This window comes from Melitaea cinxia, chromosome 2, assembly GCF_905220565.1.
Source record: "Melitaea cinxia chromosome 2, ilMelCinx1.1, whole genome shotgun sequence".
Lineage (NCBI taxonomy): Eukaryota > Metazoa > Arthropoda > Insecta > Lepidoptera > Nymphalidae > Melitaea > Melitaea cinxia.
Genome location: NC_059395.1, coordinates 12,871,862 through 12,887,693, shown reverse-complemented (window position 1 = coordinate 12,887,693; position 15,832 = coordinate 12,871,862). Strand labels below are relative to the sequence as shown.

Below are 15,832 nucleotides of genomic sequence, written 5' to 3'. Positions count from 1 at the left end.
TCATCATCATTACAGCCTATACAGTCCACTGTTGGACATAGGCCTCCACAAGTTTACGCCAAAAATAACGCGAACTCATGTGTTTAATATAATAAATTAAAAATATGCAAAAGAATGCATTTAATGGTACGATAAATATCACAACTGTTTAATGTGTATACTAAGTTATTTATCAGTAACTCGTAGTATCAAGTAAGAAGATTTCATTCAAGATCATTATCATAATATTACACATTGATATAAATTAGGGTTTGGTTTGTTTGTAACGTGATAATTGAGTCAAATAAGATTGGGTTAGACGATCACGATTCGATCAGTTGGAATCGGAATCGGGAAAAGACAAAGATCGAGTCTAAAAGGTTCGCCCAATTGTGATCACCACCGGCCTGTCTAATTTTTATACCTACCTGCTTTGATTTCTATCCGAGGATTTCTAATATAACAGACTAACAAACAGTTAGTTCTTTGCTTAATGGCTTTTAGTTGTGTCAGTATGTGTGTATCTGTGGCTGTGATCATGAGCGATGTCATTTGTCAATAAAAAATATATCTTAAAAAAATTGCTTTTAAATTTTCTCTGTAATTTGTAATAAATAATTATTTTCTAGATTAGGAAGTTACTTCGTCGCGTTATTAAATTTATGAATTACGAATAAATTAAATATCTAAAATGTCTCATGTATCAGACATAAAAATTCTATTTTCTAGGTTGTGTACTATGAAAAATGGGTTAGTATTGTAAAATAAATTTTAACTATTGTTGTAATCGCAGTGTGGGTCATTATTTCCTTACAAATATGGTATTTCTTAATGTGAAGAAAAATTCCCTCTAGTATGAAATGATGAAATAATAATGTAATATTTTAATTTCACAAGTCAATAGTGTTAAATTTTAATCTAGTGAATTTTATCATATTTATATTATTCCAGATTACCTTCTCTTAAATATGGAAGTAGAAGCTTCAGTCAGAATGTGGAAAGACCGCCACAACCCTTACCAAAAGGAAGTGTAACTCCTCTGCCTCCATTGTCTGAGCCTATGCCTAACCTCCCTCCAGTGGCTTATGCATCTTCGAAATCTGAAAACTACACCACAGAAGTGACAACACTAAGTAATGGATTAAAAGTTGCATCAGAAAAGAAGTTTGGCCAATTTTGTACTGCTGGCGGTAAGTAAAAATACATGAATATATTTTATTTTCAATATATATTATATCAAGTGTTTTGCTTTTAAATACATTTGTTCTAAATCAATTAAAATAAAGTAAATAATATATTTTTTAATTGTTTTGATATTTTAAGTTTATTATTATAATAATTATGATTGATATTTTTTAGTTGTCATCGATTCCGGACCAAGATATGAAATTGCATATCCTAATGGAATTTGTCATTTTCTTGAGAAATTAAGTTTTGGTGTAAGTAAAGACTTAAAAGGAGGACTTAAAATTAATATATAATTATTGTACAATTTTGACAAAATTGCCATATAAAATTTTCAGGCAACCCACAAATTTGCCACCCGAGATGTTATGTTAAGAGAGTTGGAGAGACATGGTGGTATATGTGACTGCCAAGGTTCTCGTGACACCACTGTGTATGCAACCAGTGCTGATTCAAGGGGTCTTGAAGCAATAACACAGGTATTTTATAAACCATACATAATGCTTCACACATTTAATATTGTTTCTTAATTTTTAATGCTTCATATTGTAATATTATATCCATTTTGTATAGGACTTCAAAAACAAAAAGAAATTGTTATAATTGAACTACTAGGCCAAAGTTAAAATATTTTGATATAAAAAAACAGAAGTAGTATTAGTATATAATTCAAGTAAATATAGTCATTGACTGTTATATGAACTGATTGACAAAGTAATTATTAATGTTTCAATTAATTGCCTGTAAGAAAATTGATCACATCCATATTATTTGCAATGTTTTGCAGTTGCATTCAATACCATTCAAAAGTTTTGATTGGTTATTAATTGTGTGACTAGTAAAAGAGTAAATTTATGATATACAAATTCAAGCTTAAATTAATTTTTTTAAACTTTTATAGTAAATATTCCATTACATATTATTAATTTGAAAATCACTTTATAGGTTTTAGCTGAAGTTACATTAAGACCTCAGTTATCAACAGAAGAAATAGAAGCAGCAAGACAAGCTGTTGCATTTGAACTTGAAACATTGCAAATGAGACCCGAGCAAGAGACTATATTAATGGACATGATTCATGCCGTATGTGCTTAATAATATGCTTATAATAATACATAAATGACAGTATATATGTAATGATGACAATGAAAAATGACAGTAATAATGACAAGTAGAGGCAAATATGTTCAACTGATGTTAATGTGTTAAGTACTTAAGTAAATGTTAATTGTAATTGTTATATCAAGGTATTCAGTAAGTTGTGCCCTGCGGTTTCACATGCATTAATTTGAGGAAAAAAATGGCCTAGCCTATAGTGTTCCTCGGTAAATGGGCTATCCAACACAAAAATAAGTTTACAATTCAAACCAGTAGTTCCTAAAATTAGCATGTTTAAACAAACAAACAAACTTTTCTGAGTGGAATGAATGTATATCTGATGATAATTGGTGTTTTTAATAATAGGTTTTATAAATAAATATATTAAATAGGCTATTATTAATTTTATATATTAATATATACTATAATTCAGGCTGGTGCATATATTAAATAGAGAAAACTCAATACTGCCTTTTGTAAATATAAAAGAAAAATAGTACATTGATTGATAGATTGATTCAGCTTGTAACATCCCATTTTATTAATACACTTACAATTAATAATGACAATTATATTGAGAAATATTTCTCATATATTTTTTTCAGAAATTTTTGAATTATAGAGTATTTAGACTGATCATAAACAATAATAATATAAATAGCATTTTCAGTGCGACTTAGCCAGCCCTGCGATCACCAACCCCAGGTGCCAGCTGCACCGCGTGGTGACTATGGGCAAAACACATGAGTTCACACCATTTTCTGTGCGAACTTGTGGAGGCCTATGTCCAGCAGTCGACTGCGATAGGCTGAAGTGATGAACAATTGTACTACTACTTTTAAATTTCTTACAGGCTGCATATAAAGGCAACACACTCGGCATTCCGAAAATTTGTCCACAAGAAAATGTATTTAAAATAGACCGCAATGTAATAATTAACTACTTGAAAAATCATTACACTCCTGATAGAATGGTTGTTGCTGCTGTTGGGGTAAGTTTTTTAGTTTAAATAATTGTATAATTTGAATATTGCATGTTGTAGATAAAAGAATCGTCATATTTTTTCTTATTAATTTACATGTAAGTGATCAAATTTATATTTTCTTTTTTATTTGTTTAAATAAAATATTAGTTTTTTTTTGCATTTATAATTTTATCGACTACTTGCTGATCCGGCAAACTTTAAAGTCCTTTTTTTTTTTCAAATTTAATTCTCACAAACTTTATCCTGACAATAACGAGCACAACAAAAATACAATTATATAATCTGATGCAATCGTTCAAAAGCTAGACGCGTGCTTAGACTTCAGCGATTTATTTTATTTTATATGGATTGTATCTTATTGTTCCAGGTTGAACATGGACCCTTTGTTGAATATGTGCAGAAATATTTCGTAGACATAAAACCAACATGGCACACTGAAGACAGCGATTCATTTAAACCACAGATAGATAAGTCTATTGCACAATATACAGGAGGAATAGAACAAGTAAATACACAATTTCTGTATCTATATTTAAGAGATAAATACGGTTAACATTAATAGCAAAAAAAAAAAAAAAAAAACAATTTTATTTTTAACAGTAATAATTTAATTGCAGGAGGAATGTGAAATCCCACTCTATCCAGGATCTGACTTACCTGAATTATCTCATGTTGTTATAGGATTAGAAAGTGAGTAATAATATTATTATGTTATAGGAGAATTATTATATAACTATTAACAAAAATATAATTAGTAGATATATGAGAAGAATATCAAACTTGCTTTTACGTTGTTTGTGTAAATTTATCTAAGCAACAATTACTCTTAATACTTTTACTATTTACTCAGTTTCTCTTGAATATGATTGTAAAATACAAGCTTTCTTAATGGTTACATGTAGTCTAATCATATTATCTATTATACCAATTACAAGTGAAGCATATTGATTTATTTGAAATCACACATACGCATGTAAGGTCATAGTAATTCACAGACTATGCGTTCATGTATATTTGAGTAATAAATTGACTAGGTCTTTGGCGCTGTTTATTGCCGTGCTTTACGCGGGTTGCGGGTTCGATTCCTGCCTGAGTCTATGTGTAATATTTCTTTTTATATATGTATTATTTCTACGTATATTTATTTAAAAAAAATATATTTAGCTGTAACAGTCGGCTGGTACCTACACAAGCATTAAGTTGCTTGCCTAAGGTATTAGGAACAGACGACCGTTTGTGTGTGTGTGTGTGTGTGTGTGTGTGTGTGTGTGTGTGTGTGTGTGTGTGTAAAGTAATCGAATGTTCCAGGCTGCTCGCACGGTGACCCCGACTTCGTGGCGACGTGCGTGCTCAACATGATGATGGGCGGCGGCGGCTCGTTCTCGGCGGGCGGGCCCGGCAAGGGCATGTACACGCGCCTCTACACCAACGTGCTCAACAGGTGACACCCCACTAGTTGTCTGCAAATATTAACTATCTGATAACAACAGTTTGGAAGTAAAACTTCCTTACGTACGCCTGACTAGGGGGATAAGCTGGTGATTGTGTGATGAGAGCGCTACGAAAAGCGTGATCGAACGGAAGTTGAGAGGGTGGTATAAGTTAGATGAAGCAAAAAAGTTTTACTTCAGTCGTGAGGTCTAATGTTTGGCGCACCCCATACACTTTTTTCGTAGGCTGTACGTTACACACGTTAAGTTAGGCTGATCTGTCACTTTCGAAGGTGAAAGGCTAGATATAGGGTGATCTTGCATCGGTATTAAGCACACATTCAAGTTTTTTTTTATGAATCTTTTTTGTAATAACGTTTTCATAATTTACATATGGGTAGTTCACTAGTTTTTAAAAAATTACAAAAGAACTGGTCATCTGAATTATCATATTCAATCAGTGTCAACAGTGTTACAATACTATTCTGGGTAACTCATTCTACAGAAACGACAACAGGCAATCGAAAACTAGCTAGACACGAACGCCCAAAGAATTAATCAATTGATCATATCGTTAAAAGCTTCACCTGCGCCAGGTACCACTGGATGTTCAACGCAACGGCCTACAACCACGCGTACGGCGACTCGGGCCTGTTCTGCGTGCACGCGGCGGCGCCGCCCGCGCGCCTGCACGACACGGCGCTGCTCGTGGCGCGCGAGCTGGCCGCCGCGGCGGGCGCCGTCGCCGACGCCGAGCTCAGGGTCAGCGACCTCGCCTCGTGCATTCGCCCTGTCACGTCCCGCTGCTGGCCAGCCTCTTTCTCCGTGTAGGGTTAGCGGTTGTATACCCTACTACCTATGGGTATTGAGGCTATCAGGTGTCTATGATAAGACCGGGATTGATGGCTTTACGTGCTCTCTGAGGCACGGTGAGGAAACCCATGAGGACAGATACGCAGAACAGAAACAAATATTTGTACAAATACCTTTTCTAAGTGGTAATTACCAGTGATGAAACGGATAGCAGTTTGGCCGGATACCGGATACCGGATATTCGGCCAACCATGTGGCACCTGCACCGAGTAATAAGCTTTATCTATTAATTTTTTTTTTTAAAAAACTTTAAATTTATGTTGAGACAATTCCAAAATCGTTTGTGGTATTTTATTATACATGCGAACACCATGCTGATAGTGAAAACAAAGCTGGATAGGCTGGATACCGGATAGTTACCGGATATCCGTTTCATCTCAAGTAATTACCCCAATTTACCCCGATTTTTCGCCGCAGTTGTCAAAAACTATCCTACTCTTGACCGTTGGACGATTAAAACGCTGATTGACGAATGGGTGAATGTTTGTTAAAAAGTTACACGTGAACTACTAATTGGTTTGTGACGGAATTCTAAAGTAAATAGTTGAAAGACTGTATAATATAGGCTACTTAAATCCGTAAATTTCGATTCAATTGATCTTTACTAGTAAACTACAAGGATGAGAGCTTTAAATTAAATGAACTCAATCAGTACCAAAAACAAATTAGTTACATCTATACAAATAAATAAAATTAAAGTGTCTGTTTGTAATATTAAAATAACAGATTTGTACTAAATGAATATGGTACATATACCAAAATAATATTTTTTACAATTTTTGTCTGTCTGTTTGTTCCGACTAAAACTCTGAAATGGCTACATCGATTTTAACGGGACTTTCATTGGTAGATAGCAGATGTAATAAGGAGTAACTTAGGCTACTTTTATTTTAGAAGTATTTTTATTTTATAACACAAAAACTTTTTTTGTTAAATTACACGCGGATGAAGTCGTGGGAACAGCTAGTTAATTTATATAAATGCCTTATAAATTGCATTATGTATCTGTAAAATTATAAAACTATACCTTGAGGTGTATGTGCGAACTTGTATCATTTAATATCCGAACATTACGATTAAGATAACTCAAGATGCCTTTATTTATTTTACTTATCATCGAAGTATTCTTTACAGAGAGCGAAAACTCAACTACAATCCATGCTACTGATGAACCTCGAAGCGAGGCCGGTGGTGTTTGAAGATGTTGGCCGCCAAGTACTAGCTACTGGAAAGAGAAAACCACCTTCGTTCTTCATTAATGAAATCGGTTAGTTTGCCTTAATGTACCCGTGCTTTTCATAAATATTGTTATTAAAATGGCCCCCAAGGCAACACTTAAGAGATATATAAAGAGCTGCCTGTGCTAGAAGAAATAGCACATATAAAGACTGACTATAATAGTCAAAATTATTACATAAAAAATACTTTTTAAAAGGCAAAGGTATTTAATACAATTTTTCTTTGATCTATTTATCGATTTAAATTCTGCTTCAGATATATTACTTTATTTATATAAAATATTAATTGACAGAAAAAATCACCGCTGAGGATATAATCCGCGTGGCGAGACGCATGCTCAGTAAGCGACCAGCCGTCGCCGCGCGCGGCAAGCTCATACACTTACCCAGTTTTGAAGATATACAGGCAAACATGACTCTCAATAAGAGCGAATCCTCTTCACAGGGCCGACGACTTAATCTTTTTCGCGTTTAAAAATATATTCTAGAAATGTTATCGCATATACGTTGTATATGGATGTTAAATAAATTTATTTTAGTCTTATTTCATATGAAGTTTTTTTATTTTATATCCTGACTAGTGACCCACCCCGGCTTCGCACGGGTGCAATGCTGATATTATATATATATATATATATATACACTTGTTAGATATATAAAAATTTCGCGTCACGATGTATGTTTCAGATAAACTCCCAAAACTACTGAACCAATTTTTATTAAATTTTGTAAGCATCTGTAATTTGGACCAACTTGGGAGATTGGGTAGTTTTTATCTTAATTGGACCCGGTAGGTGTCGCTGCTATCGGTAAGTATCAAATTTGGTAGCTGTTTTCCAGACAGGACATCTGCCAGGTGTTATATCATTAATAAGATAAGGTTTCATTGTATCAAGATGATTGTGATGGAAAATAAATCATTATTATTATATATTGGATGGTAATTGATATCCCAATAAAAATCACCTTTGTTAATAAAAGAGAATATGTACACTTAATATTTATTTCAATGTACAAAAGAATGCTTAAATTTAAGAAGAACTAATGTATAATCATGGTAAGTGTCTCTGGCTGACAAGAGTACATTTTCAATTCTTTACAAATTTTATTTTAAAACGGTACACAAGTATGTTTCACACCAGAAAAATATTCATTTTTATTAATAAACACTATGTAACCATAATTAAGTATATACCATTAAATAAGTACAAATCATATTAAAATTATCTCAAATACAAAAGTTATAAAACTTAACAATGTCATAATTTGTGCATATATTCAACAATGTCTTTAATTCTTAATGCCTATACATATATTGTATTAGATTTAGACGTAAATATTGTCCTCATTCTTAAAACATCAAACGAGCTATGTTTTGAAGTTATATTTCAATTCGTTTTCTGGTCCAACTACATCTTTAAATTTAAATATAACTCTAACCTTTTATTTATATATAAACTAAAATATAAATATAGAAATCCATTAACACCTGAAGTTTCTATATATTTTTCTTTTATTGTGCCAATTTCACAGCAGTTTTAGCAGCTTCATCTGCATCGTTTATAATGCTGAATGGGAAACCAGATTTTTCTAAAATTGTTCTCGCTTCAGCAGAGTTTGTACCTTCCAGTCTAATAACAATCGGGTACTTAGGAGGATGTTCTTTGCATGCAGCAATTATTCCTTTAGCTATAGTTGCACAGTTTACAATTCCTGCGAGAACAATTTAAAATTTTATTTATATTATAATACTTATTAAGATTGTTAAATACACTGTAAAATGTTATTATGTGCATATTATTTTTATATTCAAAATATTTGATTGATAACATGTATATTTTTACTTACCACCAAACACATTAACAAATACAGCTTTTACTTTGGGGTCAGATTCCAAGATCCTTAAAGCGGCCGATACTTGGGCCTGTCCAACACCACCTCCTAGATCTAGGAAATTAGCTGGCCTTCCTCCACTTAACATTATAAGGTCCATGGTGGCCATAGCTAGCCCAGCACCATTTACCATACAGCCAATACTGCCATCCATATCAATGTATGTTAAATTGAGAGCAGCAGCTTCTCTCTGAAATTATTTTGAATAAAAAAAATGTTATGTTGATTTAATTAGAACAGAAAAATTAAACTTTCATAATTTTACTTAAACTTATAATTATTGTAACAAAAAGTTGAATTAATTATACATTTTAAAATAAAATTGACTGTTAACTTGTCATCAACATAATAATTATTTATAACTAGCTCCTGCCAGTGACTTGGTCCGGGTGGACTCTGCTCCTATTAGTCTTAGCGTGATGATATATAGCCTATAGCCTTACTCGATAAATGGGCATATAACACTAAAAGATTTTTTTCAAATCGGACCAGTAGTTCCTGAGATTTGAGAGAGAAAACGCACAGACGGAATTTATTATTTATTAGTCTTAGCGTGATGATATATAGCCTATAGCCTTACTCGATAAATGGGCATATAACACTAAAAGATTTTTTTCAAATCGGACCAGTAGTTCCTGAGATTAGCACATTTGTACACTAACATATAAATATTTTTATATTTATACTAGCTGACCTGGCAAACTTCGTATCGCCTTATTTTTTTTCTTAAATATAATAATTACATATATCAAAACAAAATATACCCTATCTTTCAAGTTGGATCAAACTGCACACGGTGTGCAAATTTGATTAAAATCGGTTAAGTAGTTTAAGAGTTCATCGCGGACAAACATTGTGACACGAGATTTATATATATTAAGATAATACATAACAATATAAAGTATAGTGTTTATATAATGTTTGATAAATATGCAACCAATTCAACCTATTCAGTCATTCTCATTTAAAGTATAAATGATAAGAAATACGAGATTGCCCTTGTTTACTTAGAACATTATTATGTCAAATTGTGATAAGCTTGAGATAAGATATATTTATCAATGTGTAAATATCAAAGTAATTTACATAATACCAAATCATTGACAAATATATTGATTCTAGTTTAAATAAAAAGTAAAAACACATGCCCATGCTGCTTTGCTTCATGGATGTTCATGCTACTGTTGTATTGCCTTGGTCGGGTGACAGTAAAGAAATAGTTTTTGAAATGATAACATCTTATAGGAGTGTAAACTGCTTTGTTACGTAATGCATTATGGCACCCGTCTGTCTGGCTTCCCTTTCTCTCACGCATACGGCAGCAGTAGGCAGACTCCTCCTCTCGCACTCTAACCCACAGTGCTAGTCGTCTTTTCTCAAGTTAAACGATTTCAATATTAATTAGTTCAACTTAGATTAGTTTAAGTTATCACTTCTGTCGGGTGTCCCAAGACGCACGTCTTTTTTTTTTCTTTTTTTTACTATTCCTTTTCTGTACTTTCAACCAAAGGACAATGAGGCTTAGTTTGGTCAGTTTTTCATTTCTTTTATATCCCAAATTTTATTATAATTACTAGAACTATTTTCAAGAATGTGATTACAACTACATAGAACAAATATTCATCAATCAATTTTTTTCATTCATAACTGACTTACCTCTCTTGGATCTGTCTCAGATGTGTCATCTAGAGCAAATATCTCTTGCTGTCTGAACTGAGCATTGTCATCAAAATTAATTTTTGCATCAACTGCAACTACTCTACCATCATCAGTCTCAACTAAAGGATTTATTTCCAGTTGAGTTGCATCCACCTAAAATGATAAAACAATTTTATAATACTTATGTTGGTGAATTCAGCATATCACATTTATTAAATCTTTATATACCTTCTGGAATAGTTGCCATAATTTTTTAATTTCTTCTGCACATTTATTTACTAAAGGACCTTTGAATTCTAGAAATTCAGCAATTTCTTTAGCCACTTTATCAGTAACACCTTCGTGGATGTCAATAGGGACTGTTTTAAGCAAGTGTGGGGTCTTTTCAGCTACTGCCTCAATGTCCATACCTCCAGCTGGAGATGCAACTAATGCAGCACCATTATATGTCCTCTCCATAACAATACTTAGATATGTTTCTCTTACAATGTTAACACTTTCTGCTACCATTACCTTATTTACAAGTATCCCATCTTTGGGTGTTTGTTTAGTAATAAGTTTATGTCCAATCATATTCTTAGCTAGATCTAGTATTTCATTTTGGTTTTTCGTTAGATGGACTCCTCCTTTGAAACCATTATCGAAATGTCCTTTTCCCCGACCACCGGCTAAGATTTGTGCTTTGACAACATATTCGTCAGCTTTAAAACCATTTAATGACTTTGGATCTAAAGAACTGTCAAGCAGTCGAAAATTTTGAATTGAAACTTGATGTTTTCTCAATAAGTCTTTACTATGATATTCTTGAAGGTTTAAATGTCTTCGACTTATTACTCGAGGAGAATAATTTTGGGTTAAGGTATGCAATACTTTAAAGTTCTTGGTTTTGGTTATAGCAGACATTTTTTGTAGTATAAAAGTAAAGAATTATGTTAATCACACTTTTTAATACTAAATAATATACTTTTATATTCCCGTCGTTATCGATAATAATTTAAATTAAAAATATTAGGTTCAAAAGCCACTTCAAATAAATACTACACTGGTTTGATAAGTATTAAGTTGAGACGTTTTGACGAACAGTGGGCTCGGCACCTTCGAGGTGAGAAACAGAAATATAATTTTATTTATTTTAATAATTTATTAATATTATTATCATTGGTCGGCACAAGTCGGCAATCAAAGAGTATAAAAGTATCGGCCAAGTATCGGCAATCATTCAATTGACAGTTGACAACTTTTTTTTATGGACTGCACCATGGAGCATAGAGAAAAGGAGAACGATCGCTATAGAAAATAGTGTCCCGAAAACATGGAGCATAGAGAACGACTGCACGTTAGTGCATTGCTAATGACGAGAAGGAATTAAGGAAAATGGTCAAAAATTGTGGATAACGGACAAAAGGAATTTATGACAGGATTCAGGATAGGAAGAAACAAAATAATATATTTTACGATGAAAAGAAAAAAAAATAAATAAAAAACATATACAATATATTAAATGTCTATATTATTAAGAAATATATAATCCAATACAATTTTATATATATCATATTTATTTCGTTTAAAATATTAGTAGAAATATGAGAAATATATACAGACACAAAATATATTATGATGTGTACACTTATAGCTAAAATAGAAAGTTCAGAACTGTACAGGAATATTAATTAAATTAAAAGGAAAGTTTTTCTCAATGAGAAGGCTACACCGCTTCTGAATCTTCTCAAAAAATCCTCTTGTCCGTTATCCACAATTTTTGAACATTTTCCTTATCCTTAATTCCTGCTCGTCATTGGCAATGCACTAACATGCAGTCCATAAAAAAAAAAAAAAAACGAATCGTGTTTCAGGTTTTTTTGACAATAATATAACCTAAATAATAATCTATAAATTGTTTGTACAAAATAATATCTTAATCACCGACTTTATTTATAAATTAAGTCGATTTAAATAAATTTAAACATGAGTGATCATATCATTAAAGTTGGTGAATATATTGTTATACAAAAACAAAACTACAAAAAGCTACATAAATTTAATAAACCAAATTCAACTGTAAATATAGGAAAAGACACGATAAATTTGAGTGGAATAGAAGGGTCGCAATATTTTTCTATTTTTAAAATGATAGCAACCGGTACAAAAAGAAATAAAGAATATCATTTAGAGCTATCAAAAGAAACTGCTAACCTCATCGAAGAAATTGGTTTAAAAACCTCTGGTACCGACAACAGAAATATTTACGACGATGGAAGATCTCAAAAACTATCTGCAAATGAAATTAGTGAACTTAAAAGTGATTCTACCAGCGCCTCTGAAATTGTGGAAACTTTAATAACAAATTCAAATACATTTCATAATAAAACCGAATTCTCACAAGCAAAATATTTAAAAAAGAAAGAAAAAAAATATTTTGAATATATTCAAATCTTAAAACCGAATCTTCGTAATATCACAGAAATATTGTACAAACTGGACCCAAGCAAGGTACAAGGTGTTCGAATAGATACTTTGTCCCAAATTATAGCATTTTCTAACATTAGTAGTGAAGGTAATCATTTGCTTTATGATTCAGGTTCTAATGGTCTCATAGCTGCTGCTTTATTAAGCGCAATGGGACCACAATGCAATGGAAAATTAGTTCATATGCATCCTGGAAATATGTCTCAGAAACAGGCATTGCTAGCTATGAATTTTAGTCCAGATCAATATAATAAATGTATATCAGTCAATGTATACTCAGCCTTGCGACAAGTTCATCAAGGTTGCGATACTAATACATCAGAAACAGTAGGAGGTATAACTAACTTGAAAAGAAAACGAGAAGAAAATATTGAACATGAGATTAAAAAACCTAAGCTTGAGGACTCAACGTTGGTCACCGAATCAAATGAAACCAATGAAGCTTCAGAAATTGCTCCGAAAAAACCAAAATGGCATTTTGATAATATAGCCGCATCAGAGGTGTTATCCAAAAAAGTTGACTCGTTAGTAGTAACATGTAAAGAAGATCCCCAAAATATATTTTTGGAACTTATGACATTTGTAAAACCTGGCAGACCATTTGTTATTTATTATAGTGTAGCTGAACCACTGCAAAACTTATATATGACACTCAAATCTTTAAGCAATGTTGCTGCTTTAAAATTAACAAATAACTGGATGAGAAATTATCAGGTATCTATTTTCATGTATTTGAGTATTATAAAATACTAGCTGACCGGACAGGCGTTGTCCCATCATGTCTAACTATGAATCAATATTCAATTCAATAATTGAATTGGTATAACTAAAAAAACAACCCCTGTCTTCCCGTGGGTGTCGTAAAAGGCGACTCAGGGATAACACAGTTCCACTACCACTTTGGAACTCAAAAATCCAACCGGGCGGGATAACCATCCACCTACTGGCTTTGAAATACACAGGCCTTCAACTCACCTGCCCAGCGTGGTGACTATGGGCAATACACACGCCATTTTTGGTGCGAACTTGTGCAGGCCTATGTCCAGCAATGGACTGCGATAGGCTGAAGTGATGAATTAATAAAAAGAAATATTAAAAAACAGTGTTTTAACCAACCTTCTGTCAATTCTATGTCAAACGTCATAAGGTTACATTAAAAAAGTTTATAAAATATTGTCCAAAGCGCTAAGGTTAGATTAGAAATAATTTTATATGGTGGTTAAGTATTTTAAAATTTTCTAATTTTTCGCACAATTTTCTTAATTTTTTCTTTCATAAAAACTTTCTCCTGACAATAACAAATACAACAAAAAAAGAATTAGCGAAATCAGTTCAGTTGTTGGTTCAGTTTAGTTCAGTGGTTGTTTGGTACCAAGGAAAATAGAGATTGATGTTTATTTGTATGGATGGTTATTAAATACTTGGCTATTGATAAATAAAGAACAATCTCTACTAAATCTAAAAAACGTTTAGTATAAAAAAAAATTGTTTTTGGTAAGATGGTAATATAAAATTTTGATATGTAATGCATACAATTTTCTTTATGATATAGTGTTGTAGTGTAGTATGTAATGTTGTACATACAAAAAGTGTATTATAAAACTGTTTTTTACACTTAATATTTGTTGCAGATTTTACCTGAGAGAACACATCCAGAAGTTATGATGAATGGGTCAAGTGGGTTTCTTTTAACTGGATATATACTTAAATAGTAAAGTTAGATTTTTCCACTATTTCACCTGCCAACCCGCAGCAGTAGAGGAACGTGGTGGATTAGGCTCCTACTATTCTCCTACATGGTGAAACAGGCCTATGCCCGCAGAGGAATGTTACGGGCTGAATCAATCAAAATTAAGATTTAGTTGATCATAAAAATTAAATGTTAAACAATGTAACAAGCTGTTTTTTATTTTTAAATGTAATAAAAATGATAAATTATATCAAAATGCCTATTTATAAGATCTCTTGCGAGTTTTCTATTACTAAAAAAGTTTATAGCTAAGCTAAATAACAATTTTATCTAATATGTAAAATATTTGAGAAAAATTGTTTATTTTTTTCTTTTAATGCAACTACGAGAAGAAAATGTTATTTTCGCAACAATAAATATTATTACGATAAATCAAGATATGATTTAGACTAAAAAATTGGTTACAAATTTAAAATATTCACACCAGCAGAATTAAATGTTCTTTATTAGAACAATATCATTTTTTCATTGATAGCATCACACTTTCAATATAAATAAGGTAATAAAGAAAATGGCTCGTGGATATGAAAAGAAAAAAAAACACTTTTTTAATAAATAATTTATTTTATAAGCAAATAAATTTTTCAATTGCTTTTTATACAGGATAAAATAAGGCAATGTTTTTACAATTCAAATCATATGAGAAGCATTTGGGCATACATTTATGGAGGATGAAAGTTATTTCACAAGTTAATATAACACAAAAGAAACCATTCATTATTCATTTAAATAGCAAAAAAGTTAAGGAATGTGTATCAGTCTGATTTTTTAATAGTCTAATGCATTAGGATTTTTTCATAAAATTAATATAAATAAAAATTAATTCAAACTGTTAACATAGATTTTTTTCTATATAATATTCGAGATGAATAGTGAATACATTTAAATCATTATCAAACTTGATAAAATCATTTATAATTTGGCACAAGAAATACTCCCACTGCATTTTTAATGATTTAATTGATTTATGCAAAATAAAAATTAAATTGATATTTTCAAATAAAGCAACTCATTTGAAACGTGATTGATTATTAAATATTACTTCGGTGAAGAAATATCACATTACATACAAACATTAAGCTAGTAACATTAGAACTGCACACTGATTATGAAATAAAAATTATATAGGTTAATGTCTATAACTGTTCTTCTCATTATTTTTTATTAAATATTAGCTACATGGAGTCCAAACTACACACAATTTTAATTAAGTAAATTTTGCAGAAATCAGTTATTGTGCCGTGGTGTTACAAAAACTTTTACTAAAATTATAGGT

The 15,832-nt window shown here is 31.6% G+C and overlaps 3 protein-coding genes and 1 long non-coding RNA gene across 4 annotated transcripts; 3 read left to right on the top strand and 1 right to left on the bottom strand.

Moving 5' to 3' along the window:
• The first annotated feature begins 264 nt into the window (after positions 1–264).
• On the top strand, positions 265–560 carry LOC123662772. The gene is made up of 2 exons (XR_006744542.1): positions 265–460; positions 493–560. It is a non-coding gene; the product is annotated as an uncharacterized LOC123662772 (long non-coding RNA).
• A 110-nt stretch (positions 561–670) lies between these two features.
• Positions 671–7,336, top strand: LOC123660642 (mitochondrial-processing peptidase subunit alpha). Its single transcript, XM_045595701.1, has 12 exons — positions 671–729; positions 931–1,169; positions 1,339–1,418; positions 1,503–1,643; positions 2,110–2,247; positions 3,116–3,253; positions 3,615–3,752; positions 3,865–3,937; positions 4,556–4,688; positions 5,274–5,439; positions 6,685–6,817; positions 7,082–7,336. The coding sequence occupies exons 1-12, from the start codon at positions 671–673 to the stop codon at positions 7,261–7,263; spliced, it is 1,620 nt and encodes a 539-aa protein (XP_045451657.1). The 3' UTR covers positions 7,264–7,336.
• A 441-nt stretch (positions 7,337–7,777) lies between these two features.
• LOC123660636 (succinate--CoA ligase [GDP-forming] subunit beta, mitochondrial) lies at positions 7,778–11,282 on the bottom strand. Its single transcript, XM_045595693.1, has 4 exons — positions 10,569–11,282; positions 10,338–10,493; positions 8,637–8,871; positions 7,778–8,501 (listed from the first exon to the last, which is right to left on the bottom strand). Exons 1-4 carry the CDS (start codon positions 11,241–11,243, stop codon positions 8,302–8,304), a joined length of 1,266 nt encoding a protein of 421 aa, XP_045451649.1. The 5' UTR covers positions 11,244–11,282; the 3' UTR covers positions 7,778–8,301.
• Positions 11,283–12,104: 822 nt separating this feature from the next.
• LOC123665176 (tRNA (adenine(58)-N(1))-methyltransferase non-catalytic subunit TRM6) lies at positions 12,105–15,389 on the top strand. The gene is made up of 2 exons (XM_045599523.1): positions 12,105–13,520; positions 14,438–15,389. The coding sequence occupies exons 1-2, from the start codon at positions 12,306–12,308 to the stop codon at positions 14,516–14,518; spliced, it is 1,296 nt and encodes a 431-aa protein (XP_045455479.1). The 5' UTR covers positions 12,105–12,305; the 3' UTR covers positions 14,519–15,389.
• The last annotated feature ends 443 nt before the right edge of the window (positions 15,390–15,832 follow it).